Source organism: Montipora foliosa, unplaced genomic scaffold, assembly GCF_036669935.1.
Source record: "Montipora foliosa isolate CH-2021 unplaced genomic scaffold, ASM3666993v2 scaffold_467, whole genome shotgun sequence".
Lineage (NCBI taxonomy): Eukaryota > Metazoa > Cnidaria > Anthozoa > Scleractinia > Acroporidae > Montipora > Montipora foliosa.
Window position 1 is genome coordinate 527,501 of NW_027179775.1, and position 23,419 is coordinate 550,919.

The following is a 23,419-nucleotide window of genomic DNA, read 5'->3' on the forward strand; positions in this document are numbered from 1 at the left end:
AAAGTCCACGACCGTGCACAATCTTTTGTTTTGCGCTCATACACTATGTATGAATTACGTAACCAACACGTTTCTATTGGTCAGTTCCTCAGTACGGAGTAAACAACTATTGTGTTTTGTGCACGGTCAAGGCCAAAAAAGAGAACAAAAGCCTACAGCAAAGAAATTTGGCCGGTTTCATAACTATTCCCCTGTATTAACTATGGAAAAACTTACTCTAGACATGATGAAAATAAACTTGATTTGATAGGGTGCGAATTAAAACACAATAAAGAAAATCTCCTAACATTAAAAGCAAAAACGGAGTCAATCAATAAATTGAAAAAAAGATCACTTACCATCCTGAACACATAAGGTAGACCAACTAGGAGGTTAATCTCGTACTCAGATCTCACTTTGTCACTGGAATTGTGAGATCTGGTAAAGTTCCACAGTACACCATTTTTCATTGGCTACTAAAAAAAGATTGCGGCAATGCAATCTACGCTCGGCCGATTGGCTTATTTCGCGGGGCACTTAGTGAAGGTTTAGTTTTCGCAAACTCGTGTGCTGTTTTGAATAAATGCCAGTTGGGCGGAGGAAAGTTTTGTTTTTTCTGAGGCCGGAAAAGCTTTACATTTGAGGCAAATCATTTTAGAAATTTGCGACATTAGTGTAAATGGTACCGAAGAAAGCCCCACGTACCCTGCCATTCGAATAAAGTTCCGTGGAGCTTGCTATGCGGTACGCAGAAACTAATAAAGTCAAGTTGAAGCACTGGTAACCCAGGCTCACTGTGTGCGTCACGTAGGTATTAAAATATGAAGAACATGTGAGGCGAAGTTTAGGTCTGAAAATTTGCTAGGAAATGGAAATAAAAATCGATAAAACTTACCATGTGGTGAGCTGTTGTTGTCCTTAATACGTACACGAAGTTTCGGGGAAAATGGTCCCCGTTGACCTTCCTTCATAATATAGTGACAAGGTAGGAGACGGAAGCCAGCGTCGGGACTTCGATCGACCCAAAACAAGCACGATTTTTTCCGCGAAAATCAAATCCAGTCGCTAAATAAACACGCCAGGCTCGTGGAATAGGAATTTCTCTAAACCATGAATCCACTAAAGCATCTCCAGGTAGCAACGCGGAGCCACCAGACTCCGTAAAACTTGTAAGTTAACCTGCTAAAATGGCGGCCAGAAAGCGTGGTACTCACGAAGTGCCCAATTCAAAATGGCACTGAACTCTGGACGCCTGGTGACGAGTATAATAAGTTCTGGAGCACTGAGCAATTTCTTGGGTCTCCCCTCCCTCGAGTGAGACTTATTATACTCGTCACCAAGCGTCCAGAGTTCAGTGCCATTTTGAATTGGGCACTTTGTGAGTACCACGCTTTCTGGCCGCCATTTTAGCAGGTTAACTTACAAGTTTTACGGAGTCTGGTTGCTCCGCGTTGCTACCTGGAGATGCTTTAGTGGATTCATGGTTTAGAGAAATTCCTATTCCACGAACCTGGCGTGTTTATTTAGCGACTGGATTTGATTTTCGCGGAAAAAATCGTGCTTGTTTTGGGTCGATCGGAGTCCCGACGCTGGCTTCCGTCTCCTACCTTGTCACTATGTTATGAAGGAAGGTGAACGGGGACCATTTTCCCCGAAACTTCGTGTACGTATTAAAGACAACAACAGCTCACCACATGGTAAGTTTTATCGATTTTTATTACCATTTTCTAGCATATTTTCAGACCTAAACTTCGCCTCATGTGTTCTCTATATTTTAATACCTACGTGACGCACACAGTGAACCTGGGTTACCTGTGGTTGAAGTATGTAATTTATTCAAAACAGTATTTATCGTTCTTAAAGCGTGACTCGCGAATTTAAAAGTAGTGATCAATTGTGAATTTTACGGTTAGATTAACTACATTTTTCACGAGATCGTGTCAAGAATAGCGCTCTTTGCTAACTTAATTAACTTGCAAACCAAAAACAAAATATTGTGCAGGGTCACGGTCGGTTCAACATCTAATTGCGACTGTATTGTTCCCGCTTTTGAAATTCCCAGGGTTTCATAACCAGTCCCTAGATTAACTATGATTAAGCCTAAGCGTTCGTTTCAGTGATTAGGCCTAAATCCTCTTTAACATTTTAGGTTTCAATTTACGGTTTGGCTAACTACACTTTGCACGAGATCGTGTGAAGAAAATAGCACTCGTTTACTGATTAAGCCTAAGCGCTCGTTTCAGTGATTCTGCAGTTGCTTCGACAATTAAACAATCTCGACCGTTCAAAAACAATGGCCTGTAGCGCTTCTTTCTGTTTGGGCTTAAGTTTAAGGTTTCCTTGTCCTCTACCCAAAAGAATCTCTTCAAGAATACTCTCGAAATCCGTGTTTATTCCGCAAAAATCACAACAGAGAGTACGAACATGCGCAGTGATAGAAAAGCCCGTATTTCGGTCCTCGCTGGCACTGAGCATGCTCGAAATCGAACTTTACCAGATCTCCCTTCCGTATGACCGTGGGAGATCTGGGTACGAGATTACTAGGAAGTTTACTATAGCGAACGTCCGTACACATGCGCTTACAAAGAAACCCACACTGCAGGCACAGAGATTCGTCAAAAGGAGGGTGAAGGTAAAAATAAAGAACTTTGCAACTTGACGATCAAGGCCCGCAATAATCTCGTACCCAGATCTCACTCTGTCACTGGAAATGTGAGATCTGGTAAAGTTCGACAGTACACCATTTTTCATTGGCTACTAAAAAAAGGTTGCGGCAATGCAATCTACACTCCGTTGGCTTATTTCGCGGGGCACTTAGTGGAGGTTTGGTTTTTGCAAGCTCATGCGCTGTTTTGAATAAATGTCAGTTGTGCGGAGGAAAGTTTTGTTTTTTTCCGACGCCGGTAAAGCTTTACAGCTGAGGAAAATCATTTCAAAAATTTGCGACGATTGTGTAAATGGTTCCGACGAAAGCCCCACGTACCCTGGCACTCTAATAAAGTTCTGCGTAGCTTGCTACGCGGTACGCAGAAACTAATAGATTCAAGTTGAAGTATGTAATTTATTCAAAACAGTATCTCTCGTTCTTAAAGCGTGACTCGCGAATTAAGTAGTGATCAATTGTGAATTTTACGGTTAGATTATTTACATTTTTCTCGAGATCGTGTCAAGAAAATAGCACTCGTTGCAGTGATTAGGTCTAAGCACTCTTTATAATTTCGCTTTCAATTTACGGTTTGGTTAACTACACTTTTCACGAGATTGTGTGAAGAAAATAGCACTCGTTTACTGATTAAGCCTAAGCGTTCGTTTCAGTGATTAGGCCTAAACCCTCTTTAATATTTTAGCTTTCAATTTACGGTTTGGCTAACTACACTTTGCACGAGATCGTGTGAAGAAAATAACACTCGTTTATTGATTAAGCCTAAGCACTTGTTTCAGAGATTATGCAGTTGCTCCGACTATTGAACAATCTCGACCGTTCAAAAACAATCCCCTGTAGCGCTTCTTTCTGTTTCGGCTTACGTTTAAGGTTTCCTTGTCTTCTACCCAAAAGAATCTCTTCAAGAATACTCTCGAAATCCATGTTTATTCTGCAAAATCACGCAAAATCACAACGGAGAGTACGAACATGCGCAGTGATAGAAAAGCCCATATTTCGTGCCTCGCTGGCACTGAGCATGCACGAAATCGAACTTTACCAGATCTCCCTTCCGTATGACCGTGGGAGATCTGGGTACGAGATTAGGGCTGCAAGAAAATTGAGAAAATTTGGGGTATTTGGTGCTGAGAATATACTAGAAAAATAATATCACAATTTGAGCAATGGACTGAAAAAGAACTGGGATTCGAACGTATGACCCCTTCCATAACTCCAAAAAATTTCCCTGATCCCAACAGATGTGTCTTCGCAGCTCAATTGATAAAGTACTTTATTGTATAAACGCCAATGAAATACCAAGTGAGCTTTCGCGGGAAAACAGGATATCTTCACACGCGAAAAGATCACTGTTGCTATGGTTACATATAAAAACGCGCCTTTCGATGCCTTTCGTGAAATGATTTAGTATTTCATTGGTGTTTATATAATAAATAGAATATTACATGGCCGCTTGGAGATACGAAATTTCTCTTCTCGTGTTGAAAAATATTTCACGAGTGAGCGCAACACCAGTGAAATACTTAGAGCGATTTTCGAATCACCTTGAAAAAGTGTTCGCAATTTGTTTCAAGAACCAATGTTTGGCAAGATTAAAACAAAACCACCTCCTCATTCCCGCCAACGAAACTCCTAATATGGGCAGTAAACAGATCGATTGCCCAATCACATTACTGCATTTTAAATGACGTCAAAGCGAAACTTTCTAGAGAGTTCCATGGAGAGATGACATTATTTGCATCCGTGTTCGCTAAGCCAATGAAAATTCGCGCTCGTTTGTTTTTGTTTGATAAAACAATTAACTTTTTTGCATTTTTGTTTACATTCTGTTTTTCCGTTTATTTTTCAAGGTCATATGAAAGTCGCTATCTCTTAATCCAGCATTAGCGTAAAATTTTGTTTCATTTTTCAAACTTTTTTGGTGAAAGTTTCATTTCTTTATTTTTGTTTTTCAAGAATATCAATGTTCAACAAACTTTAGGAGAAGAGAAATAAACTCCTTGGTTAATTTTCAATCTGGGATAATTGAACAAACGGGATCCGGGAGGGTAAGCGAATACTTAGGAAATCACATCATGCACAACGAAAACAATTACCTGTCATAAAGTAAACAATGACTGAAAATAGAGAAGCAGGTACAAGACGAAGGGGGATGAGGTCACAGAAGATTTTGGCCAAAAATAAACCGAGATTCTGTAATATCTGATTCGTGTCTGCAATGCAAAGACAAGGCAAGGTTAAAAATGGTAACAGAGCTTTCTTGCGCCAAGAATGACGAAAAGGCGTAAAAGGTGAACTTCTGGCGCCAGTTGCTTGAAGGGTGGATAACGCTATCTACTGGATGAATCACTATTCACTGGATAACGTAATAATTGGCTTTGCTAGTGTTTATCCACTGGATAGCCTTATCCACGTTTCGAACAACCGAGGCCTGCTGTTCTGCTGAGGGGGGAGCAAAGGTGAAAAAAAATGTCGGCTACAATATAAACTACTTAAATTGATTCAATCACATTTTGACGTTTTCTGTGATCCATTACTTAACAGACGCACGGCAACAAGGAATCTATTTGTTTTATAAAATAAAGAACTACAAATTTTTGATGATGACGTCGGCTATGCGTCTGTCCTTTAATAGATCATAGGTGAGAGCCAATCAAAACGAGCGCATGATTGAGCTTATTATATAATAGAAAATAGAAGAATATTCAACAACTGACATGAATGTTGGTCTTCCCTTGATGAATAACTCAACTGCAGACAAATTTCCAAAAACCGTGTTCATCACCAAGAAGAAGAACACACCCACCCTGAAGGTAAAAAAAGAAGAGAACAAAAGAGTAAAGTAAAATAACATCAATTCAGCCTCTCCTTCAAAGCCTTTGAACATTTCGCTCCACATTCTCAGCAAATCACAGCGACGAGCAAAACAAATTATCACTTGCCAGCGTCAAGTTTTCCAGCGTTTTAGAACGGCTATACCACCATGAAGCAGATACATGATGATGACGTCAGTATCGTGGGTATGAACTTACGATGCGGTGAAACATCACCAGACAATTAAAGAGATTTCCCCATTGTTATCCGAGTTCCTAGAGGTTGGTTGCAATTCACCTAATACTGAGGTTGATTTAGCAACAGAACGGGAAGCTCAGTTGACGACGCGAGAGAACGCGGAAAAGTCTGAACTCTACTTTAATCTGACATAATATGGACATTTTTCTGCTCGCGCCGTTGTCAACTGATGTTCCCGTTCTGTTGCTAAATCAGCATTAAGCGCCGAAACAAACGGTTGTAGTTTAAACAGAGTTAATAGAGGAAACTGTTTAGGGAAGCAGGCAAACTTCAACGGGCGCAAAACAACGGAGCGCTTTCTGACATTGAACGTACCTGTCACCTGACTCTGACCATGCAGGACAGGCTAAGATGGCGGAAGGATTAGACGAGTTGAAAACTTTCACAACTTTCAAGACATTTTTTAGATATTTAAAATATGATGAAAAATAGTTGCATGAGCAATTTACAGCCAGACGTAATGATAAGTTCTAGTCACATTAAAATGACTAAAGAAATACTTATGAAGGAATGTCTTCCCTATTTTCTTTGCGTCATGATAAATAACATGATAAATAAACAGTCACCTGTTTTGAATACCGTGTTCATCTCTCTTGAGTTGATAATAAACTGCGCCGACAATTAGAGCAAAAATCATCATAACGATCAACTGTGGGGAAAAAATTAAATAACAGTTAGCACAAAATAACAAAGAAAACTAGATATCATCATTGTTCAGTCGGACCTCCTGTTAAAAATGGCGGCTACGCGGGCAAAGTGGCGATGGCGGCAAGGCTCACGCGACCCTGTTTGAGCTTTGGGCAACCTCGTCCCCAGGGTATTCTCGGCTTTCAACATGGCATGTGAAAAGTCGATAAGATCCTGGAGCGAGGTTGAACTTTGGGGTGCGAACGCCAAAATTGTTAGCTTTCAATTTGTAAGGTCTAAAGGAACCGACTTTAAAATGGTTAACTTTCAGTTATCGTAGCTCATGTCCACAATTATCATCTTCAAGCAACGAATTTTGAAATGTTAGGCATTTTGTAAAAACAGCCCTGCCGACTATGGTCAAATTGAAAAGGCACATTAAAAATTAACCATAATCGTAAATTCAAAGGCAAGGATGGGTTGTTGTGATGGTCGATCTGATATACACAGCCAACGCAAGGAAAGTTTATTGATTCGCCAGTTGAAACAAACGTTAGATGAAAAAGTTGGCAGCGAAAAACGTTTGCTTTATCAACGAGTCAGATGTCACTGCGTAGTGGCTGTGTTCTCAATAGAGTTACCAGTCTCTCACTAAACGTGATATATGGATTTTCCAAATAGGTCATTTTCGAAATATCAAATATTCAGCTTGATAATGAGGCAGTGACAGTGATAGAAACACGTTGGAATGAATGTGAAAAATATTTACATGCCATCCACTTTCCTTTGTCTTTGTCCTCATGCCTTACTATCAAGCTGAATTTTAATATATCGAAAAAGGTCTATCGATATAACCTTTACTACTGAAGACGTATGTTTATGTTGAGGTCTACGAAACATCACGTTAAAAATTCAAATTAAGAGAATTCTAAAGAAGTCAAGTTTATTAAGTTAATATCAAGTTTCTGTTAACAAAAACAACGCTAACCAGCAAATAGCTAAAGCTAATCCAAGAGGGTAGCAAGTGGGACTGTTTTCAGAGTAAATCTAGTTGTGAGTATTACATAAGTAAAGAAATAAAATAAGTATGTATGCACACCAGGAGGGAGGGGGGGGGGGGGGTGTACTTGGGTCAACGCTGGCCCCTCAGAACCCCTACCTCTCTATAGTCTATTTTATGGCCAATTATAAACCCCATCTTAGTAAATTTGGGTAAATTTAATTTTAGCGACCCCAACTTCGTCACTTTAAGTTTAAGCATAAATCTTACATATAGCCTTTTAATTGCAATCTCAAAAGGGAATGTAATGCGGCTAGTAAATATTAAATAAACAGCGCTACAGTTCTTTCTGTAACAACTCAACATGAACTCGTAAATGGCCTTATTGCTTAAGTTGTTCAGATAAGTACAAGGATCACTTCTTCCTTTCACGTTGGAAGCGTTTGCCGATAACGTTAAATGTAACACAAAACTGCCAACAAACCCCTTAAATTAAGCGATCGGATTCAAGTTCAGATAAAGGCAAGAAAAAAAGGTTGGTTTAATCATGTCCAAACAGCAGGATCACAAACAAAAAAAGGTACAGCGGATCCGAGGTTCACCCAAATCCACCGAAGTAGCCATGGGTCAGGGGAAATTCCTTTACTTATCTTGACATTTTGAAAATCTATGGAATGCCTTACGATAAGAGCACACTTCTAATATTTCATGATTTGAAAATTTCCAGAGAGCACATACACTGATGCTCATCTATGTGCTACACGCGAAACTTAATTCATTAGAAGTGGAGAGATCATAAATTACAGATACATAAAACCAATGACTTTCTTTATAGAAGTGTTGGTCGCTTTGCTCGTGGCAGAGACATGTTGCGGCCAAGTGTTTTGGGAAACAGCGGAGCTAGGATATTTACGAAAGTAAGCCTAACAGATAAGATATGAATGTCATTTTATTTGAACTGCCCACACTAACTTTTTTTTGTAGGGAATGATTGTCCCACTTTCTATCTTGACCTCTAAGCCATATGCAGAAAAGTAAAGAGATGCATTCATTGAGGATGACTCGGGAATACACGCAAAAATTCCGAGAGCTCCTACAGCAGTCGCGACAACATCGGAAGGTCAGCAAGTTACAGGACTACAGTAGACAATTAACCAAGGCTGACATACTCCCCGCATAAATGTTTTTAAGAATTTGACTTTACTTCAAAGAAGACTGGGATTAAACTTAGTTCCCAGAAGCGTTTCCTTTCGCTCCACCAAAACGGTGGAGCGCAGAAGGTTCTCAGTTGAGGAGTTTCGAAAGTTAATGCGCACAACATATTGTGTTTAAGGTTTGCGAGCTATTCCTCCACTCGAAGAAGGTAAAGTCTCCGCTTACGAGCCAGAAGGCTCATCAGGCCGGCGCTTATCTCCGGTTTCTGTAGGATGAAGCGACTAGGAGTATTTGTACTCCCCCCTGGATGGGATGCTAGTCCATCGCAGGGTTACCCCCAGCATTACGCCGGTACCCATTTATACACCTGGGTGGAGAGAGGCACCGTGAGAGTAAAGTGTCTTGCCCAAGAACACAACACAATGTCCCCTGCCAGGCCCCGAACCCGGACCACTCGATCCGGAGTCGAGCGCACTAACCATGAGGCCACCGCGCCTCCCACCCACTCGAAGAAACAAGACATAAAATGATGACATATCTCCTTGATCGCCATGACAACTCAAGAGACAAGAGATTCACTCCATATTATGACGTCGTGTTTGTTCTCGATTCATCCGAGTCGATATCCAGGGCCGACTTCAATGTCAGTTTAAGTGTTGCGAAGAGTCTAGTGACAAGGTTTGAGCCCGACTCACGATTCGCTGCAATAACATTTGGTGCCAATGCCTCTGTAAGCTTCAATTTAAAGTCACCCAAGGTAAGCAAAAGGATCAACTCAGGAACTGTTCTAATGGCAAAAAGTCGCCAATTGTAGCCCGTACCAGGCTTTCAGATTACAGAACTTAAGCAACGACAACGGAGACGGCAATGAGAACTTCACAAATTTACATAATCACTGGGCAGTTTGCACGCCCTGCACGTGCATTTTTCGCGTTTGTCCATTTCTTTGCCGTCGTCAGCAAAACAACATCGTAAAACAGCCAAATTTGAGGTTTTAGGAAAAACCTCAGCACTCGAGGATAAATTATAATCTTCTCGCCTAAATTAAGCACCGTTCCGACCAATGTGATTTTTGAGGAACTACTACAACCTTGTCACATTCAAAAGGTTGAAATCAAAGCGGAGCTCCGCGCGCCGGAGGAGCGCGCGCGGAACACCAAGATTAAGAAAATTTGGTAACCCATCGATGCCAGAAATGTTGGTTTTAGCTATGACGTCATTCGCGACCGTCTGTACGTCCATCCCTCCATGTCTGCCAATGTGACCTCAGTGAAGGGGTTTATGTGGTCTTTACGTGCAAACATAATTAATTGCTTTTTATGGACTGTTCGAAATGATTTCTCACGGAAAAACCTCTGCTAAAGGATGGGAAAAATATCAGGGAAACACTTTCAAGCAATTTTGGAGCGCCAGCTGGAAAACAACATTGAGGAATTGAGGTTAGTGATGAAGATAAACATTTGCGTTGGAGCCATGATTTTTAAATGCTACGAACTACTTCGTGCCCTCTTTTTCGCGTTGATAAAATGAGATATTCTAAGCCTCATTGCTATAATGTTTTCAACCGAACGCAAATGAGAGAAATAACCTGGAAGGTCTGCCTTTAGGCGTGTCTAAGTAAATATATTAGCAGAGGTGCGGCCAAAACAATAAAAACTGGGGACTGGGAATAAAAGGCGTATACTCTTCCCAAGCTCTTTCGTTTATTGCACACCTACACCTGATAACACAAGACCTTATTAAACAAAGTTAATGCAAAGTGTTCCTCTTAAGTCTCTTCACTGTTCAATTCTATACTTTCTATGGTTATTCACCAGCTCACAACTGAACTACTCATCAGTAAAATGCACCATCAAGGAGGAAACAAGAGCATACTGAATGCTCTCGAAACGACACCAAACGGATTGCTGCTGAACCGTGACTCTGGAGTTGGCGTAGGAAGCCAAAAGAGAATGGTACTGGTAACTAATGGGCCTGCTACTGAAAACCTACAGAGCTTAACTTGGGCAGCCAGTCGGATCAAGGCACTCGGACCAGAAATCTTTCTTGTGGCCCTAGGCGACAGGATACCCAGTGTTAAGGAGCTTGTCGCGATACCGAGTTCAACGGATGCACATTTTTATCGCATATCCAATATGAGCGCTTTCAAGCAAATAGTAGATGGGATTCCTGTGCACATTTTTTCCCGAGACTATTATTTTGATGACTGAGGACACAAAGCTTCTTGGAAATCAAATATGCTGAGTGTGATTTGTAGCATTAGAATCATGACTATTTTCTGGGTTAAATTAAACGGAGAGGAAAGAACGGACAGGAAGGAAATTTGCTAAAAGACTTCTGTAAATGCCTTATTACAGCTGAAATGGTTAGTCTTTATAAGAACTTTAACTAAACCGTGGGCAACGCCTAACAATTTTTCATCAACTTTGAGCGGTGTATCACTGATCGGAAAGATCAGTAGGTATAAAGAGATGCATTGATCAACACTGACTCACTCGGGAATACTCGGAAAAGAAAAACCCGACGGCTTTAAACATGAGTCGAAGATATGACCTTCCGATTACTACGGATACTCTACCACTAAGCTACAGTAGACTTGTGGTTGCTAGGCAACTGAACTAGGGTTAGGTGACAACTCCCCTTAAAAAATTGGTTGCATTCTCACCGCCACATTCACACATTTTCCAGAATATTTGTTTTTTGCGGGGATGAAATCCTCTATTTTCTGTGACTTTCTTGAATGCAGAAAATCCCGTAAACATTTAATAAATAACAGAGCGGTTGGCTCTATGGCCATAATGATCGCTTAACGAAGCCATTTCCTCGAAGAGGACGAAGTCGATGTCTTCAGTAATAATTTTATATGCAAGGTTTCCCCAAAAGCGGAATTTTTGAAAGTTTTATTCTTTGAAATCCAACATAAACGCAAATGTTATGCTTTAAAAAACAAACAAAACAAAATATTTAATCGCAAATAAAAACAATGCGTAAATACCCCTTTCATTCAGACAAGACGATGATAGCAAAAACAGTCCACTTAGGATACTAACGGAAAGTATAAAAAGAAAGCACAAGGGGAGCGTGATTTATTTTGGCTCTTCATGCAAGAGTTCCTTAAGATAGCGTGACAAGCCAGAAAAAGCCCAAGGTGAGCCAACGTGGGAGTCTCTCACCTGAAGAATTGATGTCTGTGGATTTCTCAGTATGTTTTTCGCTGCTCGTCCAGATACTGTTACCAGCTAAGAAAAACAAAGGCAATTCAAGAAACTTTCAATCGCTCATGACACCACGACGCAAGTTTAGCTCTTAAAATCCCATCGATATTTGAGAATATGGTGTTGGTCAGGAGCTCATCAAAGGGGTCTCTATCTCTCCCATACTTGGCATGGGAGTCTATCTTTTCCCGAGTAGATTTATTTATAGAACACTTCCCTTGGGAGATTCTGAACGCACACTGTTGTAAAAGCCAATCAAAACAGAGGTATCTCAGCGTCAAGGGAAACATGATACTTTTCGCAGGAAAAACCTGTTCCTAAAAATGAATTTACTGTTATGTTATGTTATTTATTTATTTGAGCAGGTTGAAGTTGTGGCAGCTATTTAGCTGATGTGGACCTGCTGTACCCACCCACCCATATACTCACAGAGGACAGCCACAACACCGCGAACTTCATCCCCTACTCTTCTCGAATAGTGTGTGGGTTCTTTAACGTTAACGTCCCACAGGAAACTAATGAACATGGAAGATGTTTGTGAGACGGGGCCTACGGTTTATAGTCCTTATCAGAGAAGACTTGAAAGTCTAACCATTTGCGGATGTAATTACAAAGGCAGCACTTTCTCCTCAGTTATTTTAAGACCCTGAGTGTTGGTCCGGCCGGAGTCAAACTCACGACCTCCCGCATGGCAGCCCGGTGCTCAACCAACTGAGCCACACTCGGGAAAGTGTTGATTCAAGGAATTAGTGGAGATAGAGGCTCCCCTTAATGAACTCCTGGTGTTGATCTCTCATTCATTCTGTTCTGGGGGCACCTGTGAATTCTACTTGTTACTCAGTTAATATTGCAAACTGCACGGCTGCCATTTGCGCCATAAAGCAGTCTGGCAAAAGTCCCCCGCAAAAATATTGAACATTGCCCCTGAAAAGCCCCAAGGGGAGTGGTTAATTAAGCCCTCATTCGTATTCAGAATCGAAAGACAAGTAACCCATCAGCTCACCTGACTGCAAAATGAAGTAGCATAGGTTATCTTGTCCCCTTCAGAAACTACCACGCTACCCTGGCTGGCAGAGAATTCCTCCAGGATTGGCTTTGTGGAATCCTGGACAATTTTAGCAAACTGTGACTTCCTGAAGATCTCCGGCAAATTTGGCGGTTTAGTTGAGGAATGGCCCTCTCCCATCGACACAACAGTTGTTTCTAAAAAATAACAATCATGTTATTAGTTATATCCTTTGTTTTGAAAAAAAGTTAAAGCTACAATCCGGGTCAAAAGACTTCAGGTGCATCTTGCGCCATTATCAAGATTACATAAAGATAAAATGCGGTTTGTGAAAAGGCTAAGTTGAAACGAGCTTGCATAAAAGAGTGCCAAGCTAATTACATGAAGACTTTAGCATGAAGAGAATCCGACTGTACATTCAATGCTGGTTTAAGATATTGAATACACAGCATTTCATTAACAAGGCAGTCAAATTTCTTCGTGCATTTCTTGATTACATTGAAGCGTGCTAGGAAATTGTTCGGAACAGCAGTGTTATGTTCTTTGCAATAATACCTCAGCTTACGGAAAACTTCTCTCAGACGTTCAAACATTTTTGAAAAATGCGCCCAAGATGATGGTAGCCGGTGCGCGCGATCAAGTATAGTGACGAGCAAGCCATGCTTGTAGCGGCTGTCCACATGGCTGTGATAGTGCAGGAGTAGCCCTGTGTTTGTCGGTTTAACGTAAACCTTTGTTTCAACACATGGTGCGCGATTCAAAAGCTGTACCCCATTTTATCTTTATGTAACCTTGATAATGGCGCAAAATGCACCGAAACGTTGGTTTTTATTTCTTGTTTTATGTATTTCTAAACTTTGACAACAATAGCATCTTTCCCGGTCGGATATCAAAGTGAGCTGTTTTTCTAAAATTTTACTAGCTGTTATGTTATGTACAGTGCACAACACTGAAACCAGTCAAATGTTGGGCGAAAAGTAGAGAATTTACTGTACAGGCTTCCATCGTTATATGAGCAACGCGTGTTCTTCTTTCGCTGCCCAACAGTTTTGACCAGGATTTTAGTTCATTGTTAAGTTATAACATCCTGGGCATTTTAGCGTGACAGCGAGTAAATATTAAACTAGCTGCACAAGAATAAATTAAATAAGAGAATGTTAAGTTCTGGATTCATAACTGTAAAAGATTACGACTCAGAAAGGTATAAAATCACGGGATCGAAATATTTCGGCTGCATTACTTTGCCTTCATCAGTCGGACTAGTAGTGAGTGGTTGCATAGCAGTCACAAGACGGAAAGCGGTCAAGTGCAACATCTCCTCTACTATCGAAATGAAGATTATCGACAATTCCTAATTTTCTCTGGATTGAGTGTCATTGTCAATTTAGATTACCCTGTCCCAGGACTGCATTCCTGGACAGGATTTAAGCCCGGAGCACCTACTTTAAAATTGTCTTTAAATTGTCTTTGAAAAATGCGTGGTTACCCCCAATTTTCTTACTAAGGATACTAAGGACACTTACTAAGATCTACTTTCTCCGGATAGTTTTAAACTGCGCAAAAATATCCCTGTATTAGTAAGCATCACCGATAGGAAATCCGAGTATCTCGAGATGCGAAGAACGTATGCACAATAACAATAGTAGGCACCGTCCTTAAACTTGTTTCTTAGCGGGTGATAATACACGTTTACAACCGCATTGGGAAGAAAAAATATTGAGATATTAAAAAATAATAATGTTCTGGCAGCTAGCGATGTGGTAGTCTAGTGGTTAAGTGAAAGGGTGTTAAATTGAACATTCCCAGGTTCGAGTCCTCCGAGTTCAGGCATTGGGGTTCGGATTTTGAAAACAGATTTAATTTCCCATAATCCCTATCAAGCGCTATTAAAGCGTCCTAAATTGACGATAATTGTACCGACGTAATAGTCAATTTAGGATTAGGATTAGGAATTGTCGATAATCGTCATTTCAGAGGTAGAGTATGGGTTGTCAAGTGATGGGTTTTAACTTGTTTCCATATCTCAGAATGCCCTTGGACGATGAGCGCCTGGGAACTAAAACAGATTTACTTGGCTCCAGATTCCGCTGATTGAGAACGAACGCGGTCTTTGGCTGGTGATGGAGCCTATTTATTCCACTGACATTAAATTATTCGACTTAATATAACTGGTACTTTCAACAGCGGAAGGAATAAAACAATGAGGGATTCAGGAGGGGAGGGGAGACAAGGGTTAGCAGATGGGAGGTAGAGAAAGAAAGGAAAAATAGGGGAGGAGTCAGACTATACCTGAGCTGTTACTTAATCGGTGAGCAGCGTCACATTCGTTTATTACATCCATGAAAAAGTCTGCTGGATTATTATGTGGTTCACAAACAAAACCTTTGAGCAAAAAATAGAAACGTAATCATGAAGGAAGATATATGCTATCTAAATGTAACGTGCGTGCGGACTATACAAATCACGCATAGCCAAAAATCCTACATTACCCGAAAATGAAAGAAAGAAAGGCTGAGATGGGCTGAAACTTAATATTGTAGGTCAATTAAATCAGAGGGACTCAGCCCGTTTTTACTGAGGTGGTAAGGTGTTCAACTTTAGGTAACAACTTCAAAACTATGGGCATTGAAATCTTAAAAGCAAGATTTATCCATTGCAGAATGTAGAAAGTTCAGTTTCACAGCGCAATGCCTTTTTTTAGTCTAACTCACTGAAACGTCAATCACAAAATAGCCATATGAAGAACATATGAGGCCGTTGACGGTTGCAAAATTACTTGGGTTAATTGCAAATGTACATAACCCACATAGCCAATCACACGCAAAGCAATTACGGGCAGCTCCGGAAAGGGCACCACAACACCGGGCTCTTCTACTTTCAGAAAGGTGGCTGAAAGGCTGAAAGCCACAAAGACCCTGGAGACGAGGTTGCGAGCAAGTTCTTCGATTGCCGCCGATAGGCTCCAATGTGGTGCAAGATTTTTGCGGCAATCACATGGCTCAAGAATACAAAAGCAAAGCAATGGGCGAAATTATATTCCACAATCGGGTGAAAAGCGCATTACGAACTATAATAATTACCTATATCCTCAAAGTACTTCATTGCTTGATTTGCGGGGCCCTGGTACACAAACTCGCCATTGGACAGTAATGAAATGGTGTCAAAGGTCTTAAATATAGAGTAGCGAGGCTGGTGTATGGACATAATCACGGTTTTGCCACGGTGACCGAGCCTATAAAGGATAAAGCGACAGTAAATGACATTGTGAAAACTGATGGGCCATGAAACTTATCCTCAATGACCGACAGTCTACACGGCGCTACAATGGGGGACAAAATTCCAGGTGGCAGTCAACGAAAACGTTTTTTAAATACGGAAAAAATATCGTTTATTTCACTCGAGGAAGAAGAACCTGAATTGCGATAAGAGGGGGTGTTTACCGTTCCCCCCCTTCCCCCTCCTACAATGTTGTTAAAAGCAAACAGCTATACTGCCAGTTTGGAATGTACAACATTTTTTTTTTTTTGGGGGGGGGGGAGGAGGGGGTTGTGGTGCATAGATTAATCTGCATGTCGCGAAATGTCCCAAGAATTTTAAACGAAATGTCCCAAGAATTTTAACCATCATTGTAGTTCTTTTCCACCGGTTAGAAATAGGACGATTAGAGTGTCTGCCTTCGTCATTTATTTGTTGTGAGTAGTACTAACAACGCTCTAAGCAACAGTTCAATTACACCTGCAGTGATTACTTGACTGGTAAGACTTAAATGAATCTTAACGACCGAAGCCTTGTCCACTCCATTGAATATACCATATTCGTATTCTCAGTATTAGTTTGAAAAGGCATTAATATTCTTTTATTACGTTTAAACGCTGGAAAACGCCAAGGAAAACGCTAAGGGACAAGGTCAAATTCTGTAGTGAAAAAATTCGACCGCGTTCTTTCACACACATTCTCGAGTGGCTGTTCACGCGCACGAATTCCTTCGCAAAGAATATATATTAGTGAGGCAGTAAAGACCTTCCCTACCCTTGAAGAAGCTGAACAACGGACACACCTGTGGCTGCATCCAGCCCAGTGATTGGCTCATCGAGAAACAAAACAGATGGTGCCAATATAAGTTCCATTCCAATGTTGGTACGTTTGCGTTCACCTCCAGATATTCCTCGAATAAACTCGTTTCCAACCTAGCGGATGAGCAAATAAAATTAATGAATTTATCCACAGATGAGCTCCGTGGATGATTTCCATTTTTCTCAGTTCCAGAAATTTGCAAGAATATTTTTTCTGATTTGCTTTGTTTGATGTTATTTCTGGACAGCATCAGTGAAGCATTGTTTCTTGGCTATGTTAGGGCCCAAGAAAACGGCTTACCACTTGCCGAAAAATTCTAGAACTCTCAGGAAGACTGGTACAGTGCTTTTGTAGGGTTTTGTTTCTCCTCTAGCCCTTTTCATGAATGGCAATAATTGAAAACGCTCGGCATAATTTTAAAAGCAATCCCCTAATTTTTAAATTTTAAATCATTTCATGCAAAGACAGTTGCCGCTGATTTCATAGAGAATTGTGGCTCAGTTGCTTGAGCAGCAGCTTTCCGTGCAGAAGATCACGTGCTTAATGGAGGAGACTGCTTAACCCATTCACGCCTCAATCGCCCGAGGACGACCCCCCTTGACGAGTAAAATCTATTAAGTGTCACTCCCAGGGGTCAGTGGGTTAACCCATTCACACCTCAAACGCCCTAGGATACCCCCCATTGACGAGTAAAGTCGTCTGGCATTAGACAGAGCAAAATCTGTCAAGTGTCACTCCCAGGGGTCGGTGGGTTAACCCATTCACACCTCAATCGCCCTAGGACACCCCCCATTGACAAGTAAAGTCGTCTGGCGTTAGACAGAGTAAAATATGTCAAGTCTCACTCCCAGGGGTCAATGTGTCAAACCCTAGTTGGACCCAGCGATGCTCATCTTCTTAAAACTAACTGAGGAGAAAGTGCTGCCTTTGTAATTTCATCTGCAAATGGTTAGACTTTCAAGTCTTCTCTGATAAGGACTATAAACCGTGGGCCCCGTCTTTCAACCCTTCCTGTTAACCAACAATGTGGGACCTTAAAGAACCCACACACTGGAGACCATCGATGTTGGTGGTCTAACTCTCGGAGAATTGACAAACCGCCACGAGACTGATGTGATATGTGCAGTATACAAATGCATTACCATTAGACTTATCTGTACGTACTTTAGACTCCGCCACATGAAACAAGCCCAAGTCGCTAAGAGTTTCCTCTACTCTCTTTGAACGCTCGCGTTTACTCAGCTTTCTGGAGAGTCTTAAGGACGCAGAGAAATGCAAGTTCTCTCTCACCGTTAAAGTTCCCATCACAACATCATCCTGGAAAATTATAAAAAACTGAATGCATAGAGTGGGGTTCAATTAAGTGTTGAATGAACTTCATTCGTAAGCAAGTGGTTTAGAAAGCATCAAGGACGGTGCCTACTAATTCAAAGGTATATTTGCGCGGTTTATGAGTATGCGAGAAAAGCAGATGTTGACAAGTGTTATTGAAATCCAAAAAGAAAATTGGGGGAAACCACGCATTTTTCAAAGATAATCAATCAACAATATTTATAAAAAGCTTCAAAATACAAGGCAACGTATGGCGTCCTTTTCCAAAATGAAGCCCAATTATCTCTAAAAATGCATGGTTACCCCTCATCTTCTTTTTGGATGCCAAGAGCACTTGCTAAGTTATGCTTTCTCGGCGTGGTTTTTTTTAGATGCGCAGAACGTATGCACAATAATAATAGTAGGCACCGTCCTTAAATTAACCCACTACAATTCTTAAAGAGAAGTACGATCGTCCGGGTGAGTGTAGTCCTGAGGACTGATTAGGGTGACATTGAATGATGTTTAGCTAACCTAAGCGTAACTCATCTTCAGAGTCATGTGATTGGTGTAACGTCAGTAGATTGTATAAACGCTGAGGTCCATGATGTCACTGGTCAACTAAGCCGTTAGTGTTTACACCTAGAGAACCATGCATAGTGAACTATGATTCCATGCATAATCGATAACAAGGAAAGAAAAAGCGGACTGACACAAAACCTAAGCAACGTCAGTTTGAGTTTTGCATCGCCTTAAATACAATTGTGCTTTATTTTCCAAATCATATCCAAAGGCAACATCAATCACTGTTCACATGATACGTTTTCTCACGTCAGCTGCACATATTAGTCAACATTACAATCCATCCACCAAAAACACGTTTCCCTTTTGCATGGAAATTCTGTGATCATTTGATGCTAATATGTTCATAATACGCCGTCTTCCATAAGCAACTCAGTATTTTGATGAGACAAAGCGTACAACGACGTAGAATCATGTCACGACTATCTATGCCAAACAACATTGCAGAATTTCATTGCAGTCAGTGGAGAAATTTAAGTATTTCCAGAGTACCCCATTGAACAAAGTACAGGCTTAAAAGAAATCTAAATTTGAATCTATGACCGAACGATTGCGCCGTAAAATGGCTTACAACCGAGCAACCGAGCCATCTAGAAGCTGGTCAAGGCGAGTTTGTATTGACAGTGGGAGATGTACCAAAGCCAAATATTTATATTGACCTGCTCTCAACTGTGCGGTTTCATAGCTCAGTTGGTAAAGCAATGCACTGACATCGCAGAGGTCATGGCTTCAAATCCCGTTGGAGCCATCTGAATTTTTCAGGCGTCTATAATCAAAGACAGTTGCTTAAATTATCCAGATACGTGCGAGGAGCATTTCTCTCTTTTCGTCTCTTTGATTTTGGTACAAGTCACATTTTGCCGTTTGCCGTATAAATCTCTCTAATAAGTTCTGTTTTATTTAAAGACAATTCTAAAAGCTGTGTGTGTGTGTTTGTCACTTTGGCTTTCTTCAACCAACCTGTACAACATATCCGGTGATACATTTGAAATTCTCTGGTTGCTTTTGTCCATTAACAAGGACTACACCTGACAGATGTTTTCGATCCTTCCGGCCAGCCAAGATGTCCAGAAGCCTGAAATAGCATGAAGAAGTCAAGTATGTGAAAAACCAGGAAATAAAAAACAAAGATTGAAGACCCCCCAGAAAAAGACAGCTGTATACAACAGTAAATAATCGGATACCTGAAATCGAACAGTTACATCAGCCAATCATATTAAGTGCACTCAGCTTAATCCACCAATTACAGAATTTATCACAATAACCATAGCAACAACCACTTAGCCTACCAAACTGGGGATTTTCCAAAATGGACAAATTTGTAACAGACAGTGAAAAAGGAATGCACTAATTTTCCTTTCTTGGAAATTGTAATGGTTATGATTAATAGCAAAACATCGTTGGTTACAAAGGGCAGCTGTGAGTCATTTTCATGTGAAATTCTGCAGGGTCCTCATTGTTCACACAACCATGGCTGGAATGTGAAAGATAAAGACCAAATACAATGACACCATTAAAGAAAGCAAAAAATCTAACTAACAAGCAAAATACTGCATTTCTGTTGTTTGCAGTTGACCGTAAGTAATTCCTGAAGAATTATCCAAAGGTCTACTACACCAATGTGGTAAACACAGAACAAAAACAATTAAGATCTTTTAGACAATTTTCCATAAATTATTTACTATACTGTCCACTGCAAAAAAAAGGAATCCTGTGTTTTCTCATCACAGTTTTACATTTACTTGTTTCTTGAAGTCTCTGTTTGTAACATTCTGGCCTGGGGGTGTGGGAAATGAGGACTCTGTGATAATTCACCAGAAACGACTCGACAATCATCAAAATCATGTTTATCCCATTTACTGTTTGATGTGTTATTTACTTTTAGGAGGTGGGAGGAAGTCCTTAGTTTTTTGGGTCTTTGATCATGGATGGAGAAGTCTTAAGATTTTTTCATTATACAAATTAAAAAGATCTCAACATCCTTCATCACTGATCCCTTTTACCTCATCAAATTCCCTCACCACTGGGGTACATACCTTATCAAGAAACCATTTTGCTCCTTAAAAAGGGTCTCAGAGTAAAGGGAAAAATAAAAAGGATGAAGATAGGACATTTGTTGAAAAATAGGAAGAAAATTTGATATCCTATTATATAATATTATACATACGTTGTCTTTCCACTTCCTGTTGGTCCAAGTATTGCATTTAATCCCGGTTGCACAAGGCCACTTAAATCATGAAATACAGAAAGAATTTAAATTTATATTAATACCCGTAACCCCTACATCCACTCAAAAACTATGTCGTCTCTAACCCAATGACTCCTTGGAGTGAGACTTAATAGATTTTACAAATTTCTAGTCTCTAAAGAAACTGTGGTGCTGCTTCAATGGGAGAGTCAAGCAGAAAAATTTGGTTTTATCAAACGTGTTGATAAAGGTTGAATTACGACCATGAATGATTTGGAAAGCTGACGTTTCGAGCGTTAACCCTTCGTCAGAGTGAATAGAGGAATTGATAAAACCAAATTTTCCTTAATAGATTTTACTCTGTCTGATACCACACAATTTTACTCGTCAGTAGGGTCAAAGAATGGGTTATGGGAATGGGTTAAAGAATAAAAAAACTTTATAAAGAGCAGAGTTGGAGCAAAGGTCAGAGAACTGTGCACAAATGTTGCCTATGCCATGTTCAATTCCACTACTCCATGTTGTATGTTTGTTAAATTTGTTTGGGTCTCCACTATGAAAGTATCTGTTTATCGACTACTTTAACTTAACAATGATCTTGCTTGCTTCAATTTAACAAATCGAAAGTGGTTCAGCGTTGTCTGTACTCTTATCGACAATGATATTCGTCATCACAATGGTCAAAATGTTGTGGACTCACGAGGCACAGCTGAGTGAGTCCAGAACAAGTTTTAACCACTGTGATGACAAATATCATTGTCGATAAGAGTACAGACAACGCTGAACCACTTTCGATTTGTTTTTTACCACAATATTCAACACTAAAGAAAGTTTTTATTTCAGAGTGTGAGCAAAATCATGACACAAAGAAAGAGCAAGCATTGTCTATAACTTTCTTGTAATATGATTGGTTTATTTCTCAAATGGGCGTTCCTGATTGGCTATTACATTGCGTGACAAACTGATGCGAGCATGACGCGTACAGCATTGTCTAGACTCTTATTGACAATGGTAAATTAACCTATCAGATTGCGAGATTACAAGCAATTGTGGTAAAATCCTTTCTTTTCTTCAAAATAACATTCAAATGATGTTACAGTAGCATAACCCTCACCTGAGATTTTTGATAATTTGTCTCTCTTTCTTTATTCCTTTCTCCTTGGTGGTGACTGAGTAACAAATGTTGTGACAGGAGATTACTGTTGTACTTCCAAATTGGTTTGAATCTGTCGAAAATGACCGGCTTAGTGGTGAAGGGCCATTTGGTTTGGTGTCATACACTGGAACATCATGTGTTCTGTGGTTTTCCAAAGTAGGATGTTCTGTTCCTAACAGTGGTGTCTTTTCATTACTTGATATCTCTTGGTCCATCTTATAACACTGTACGCTGCGGAAGTACTCTGGTATCACTTTAGAATCTAAAATAGATGGGAGACATCAATGTTGCCTTTAAAATCCATTCTCAGGTTGAATCCAGTTTTACCTTGAAAAAGTAGGTTAAATTGGTGATCCTCATTTAACCTACCAAGGTTGAATATGCACTCAGATGAATTGAAGAAACTTTTTTCTGGAGCCTAAATTAAGCCTAGAAGGAAATTAGGGTCAGTTTTGGTTATTATACATGTACGTGGATATCAATTGACTTATTATGCAAAAGTAAAATAATGAAAAGAGGTTGAGCATATTCATCATTGTAGTGTAGTGGTGAAGACACAGGACTTATAGATCTGAAGGGTTTGAAATCGGGTACCGGTAAGTGCATAGTACACTTCTTTGTTCCCTTACTACATTGTAATGTTGAGAGTGAATAGGTATTTGTAGGAATAAAGAAATTAATAAGATGATATGAAACATTAACAAGATGTGTTGAAATGCATAAGACAGAGTTTGAGGGAAGATATCTATAGATGTTTTCTGTCCTTTTTGGGGGGTTCATACATGTAGTTGCTAACTATTCAACCTAAGTAAAATGAAGATCACCAATGTAACCTTGTAGGTGAAAATGGATTCAAACTGAGACCACTGCCACATAAAAGAACTATCAAATTATTATCCTATATAGTTCTCTTTGTAATGACAAGGCCATGCCTCACAGAGAATAAATATGATTCAGCTAAACAAACTGTATCTTGGTGTCACCCCTGCAAAATACAATGTAAGCCTGACAACCACATTTCTGACTAGACGTCAAAGCCTTATGCTTTCTTTGAAGAAAATTTTAAGAATTAATACATGTAGTTTCACACTAAAGACTTTGGCATACAACACACGTCTCTTCGAACATTGACCTCTTTGGTCTGGGACCCAAACCAATATGCCAAACTTACAATGGTTCAGAGAACTGTCTGTGTTCCTCATTTTGAACTAAACTACTAATGGCCGCAAAACACTGGAGTACAATAACTTTCCTTTATCTTCTGCAACACATGGCTGTTACAATGCATACATTGTTTGGCTAGCCTGGATCGGGTTTTAGTTTAAATGGAGGCAAGCATTTCGATACAGTCATTGGATATTACATGGCTGCATAGGAGAGTATCCTTTCCTATAT

The 23,419-nt window shown here is 40.1% G+C and overlaps 2 protein-coding genes across 2 annotated transcripts in view; one reads left to right on the forward strand and one right to left on the reverse strand.

Annotated features, from left to right (window-relative positions):
* LOC137989576 (broad substrate specificity ATP-binding cassette transporter ABCG2-like) overlaps positions 1-23,419 on the reverse strand; it is a 461,764-nt gene that overhangs the window by 435,982 nt on the left and 2,363 nt on the right. The window contains exons 2-9 of the mRNA XM_068835358.1: positions 21,983-22,286; positions 20,848-20,907; positions 19,641-19,755; positions 17,952-18,104; positions 16,743-16,900; positions 15,794-15,945; positions 15,003-15,095; positions 12,711-12,910 (exon numbers count right to left, since the gene is read on the reverse strand). Coding sequence (XP_068691459.1) covers positions 12,711-12,910; positions 15,003-15,095; positions 15,794-15,945; positions 16,743-16,900; positions 17,952-18,104; positions 19,641-19,755; positions 20,848-20,907; positions 21,983-22,239 — 1,188 coding nt within the window. The 5' untranslated portion in view covers positions 22,240-22,286. The remainder of the gene's footprint in view (positions 1-12,710; positions 12,911-15,002; positions 15,096-15,793; positions 15,946-16,742; positions 16,901-17,951; positions 18,105-19,640; positions 19,756-20,847; positions 20,908-21,982; positions 22,287-23,419) is intronic.
* LOC137989572 (collagen alpha-1(XIV) chain-like) lies at positions 4,752-10,702 on the forward strand. Its single transcript, XM_068835354.1, has 3 exons — positions 4,752-4,773; positions 8,978-9,249; positions 10,310-10,702. Exons 1-3 carry the CDS (start codon positions 4,752-4,754, stop codon positions 10,700-10,702), a joined length of 687 nt encoding a protein of 228 aa, XP_068691455.1.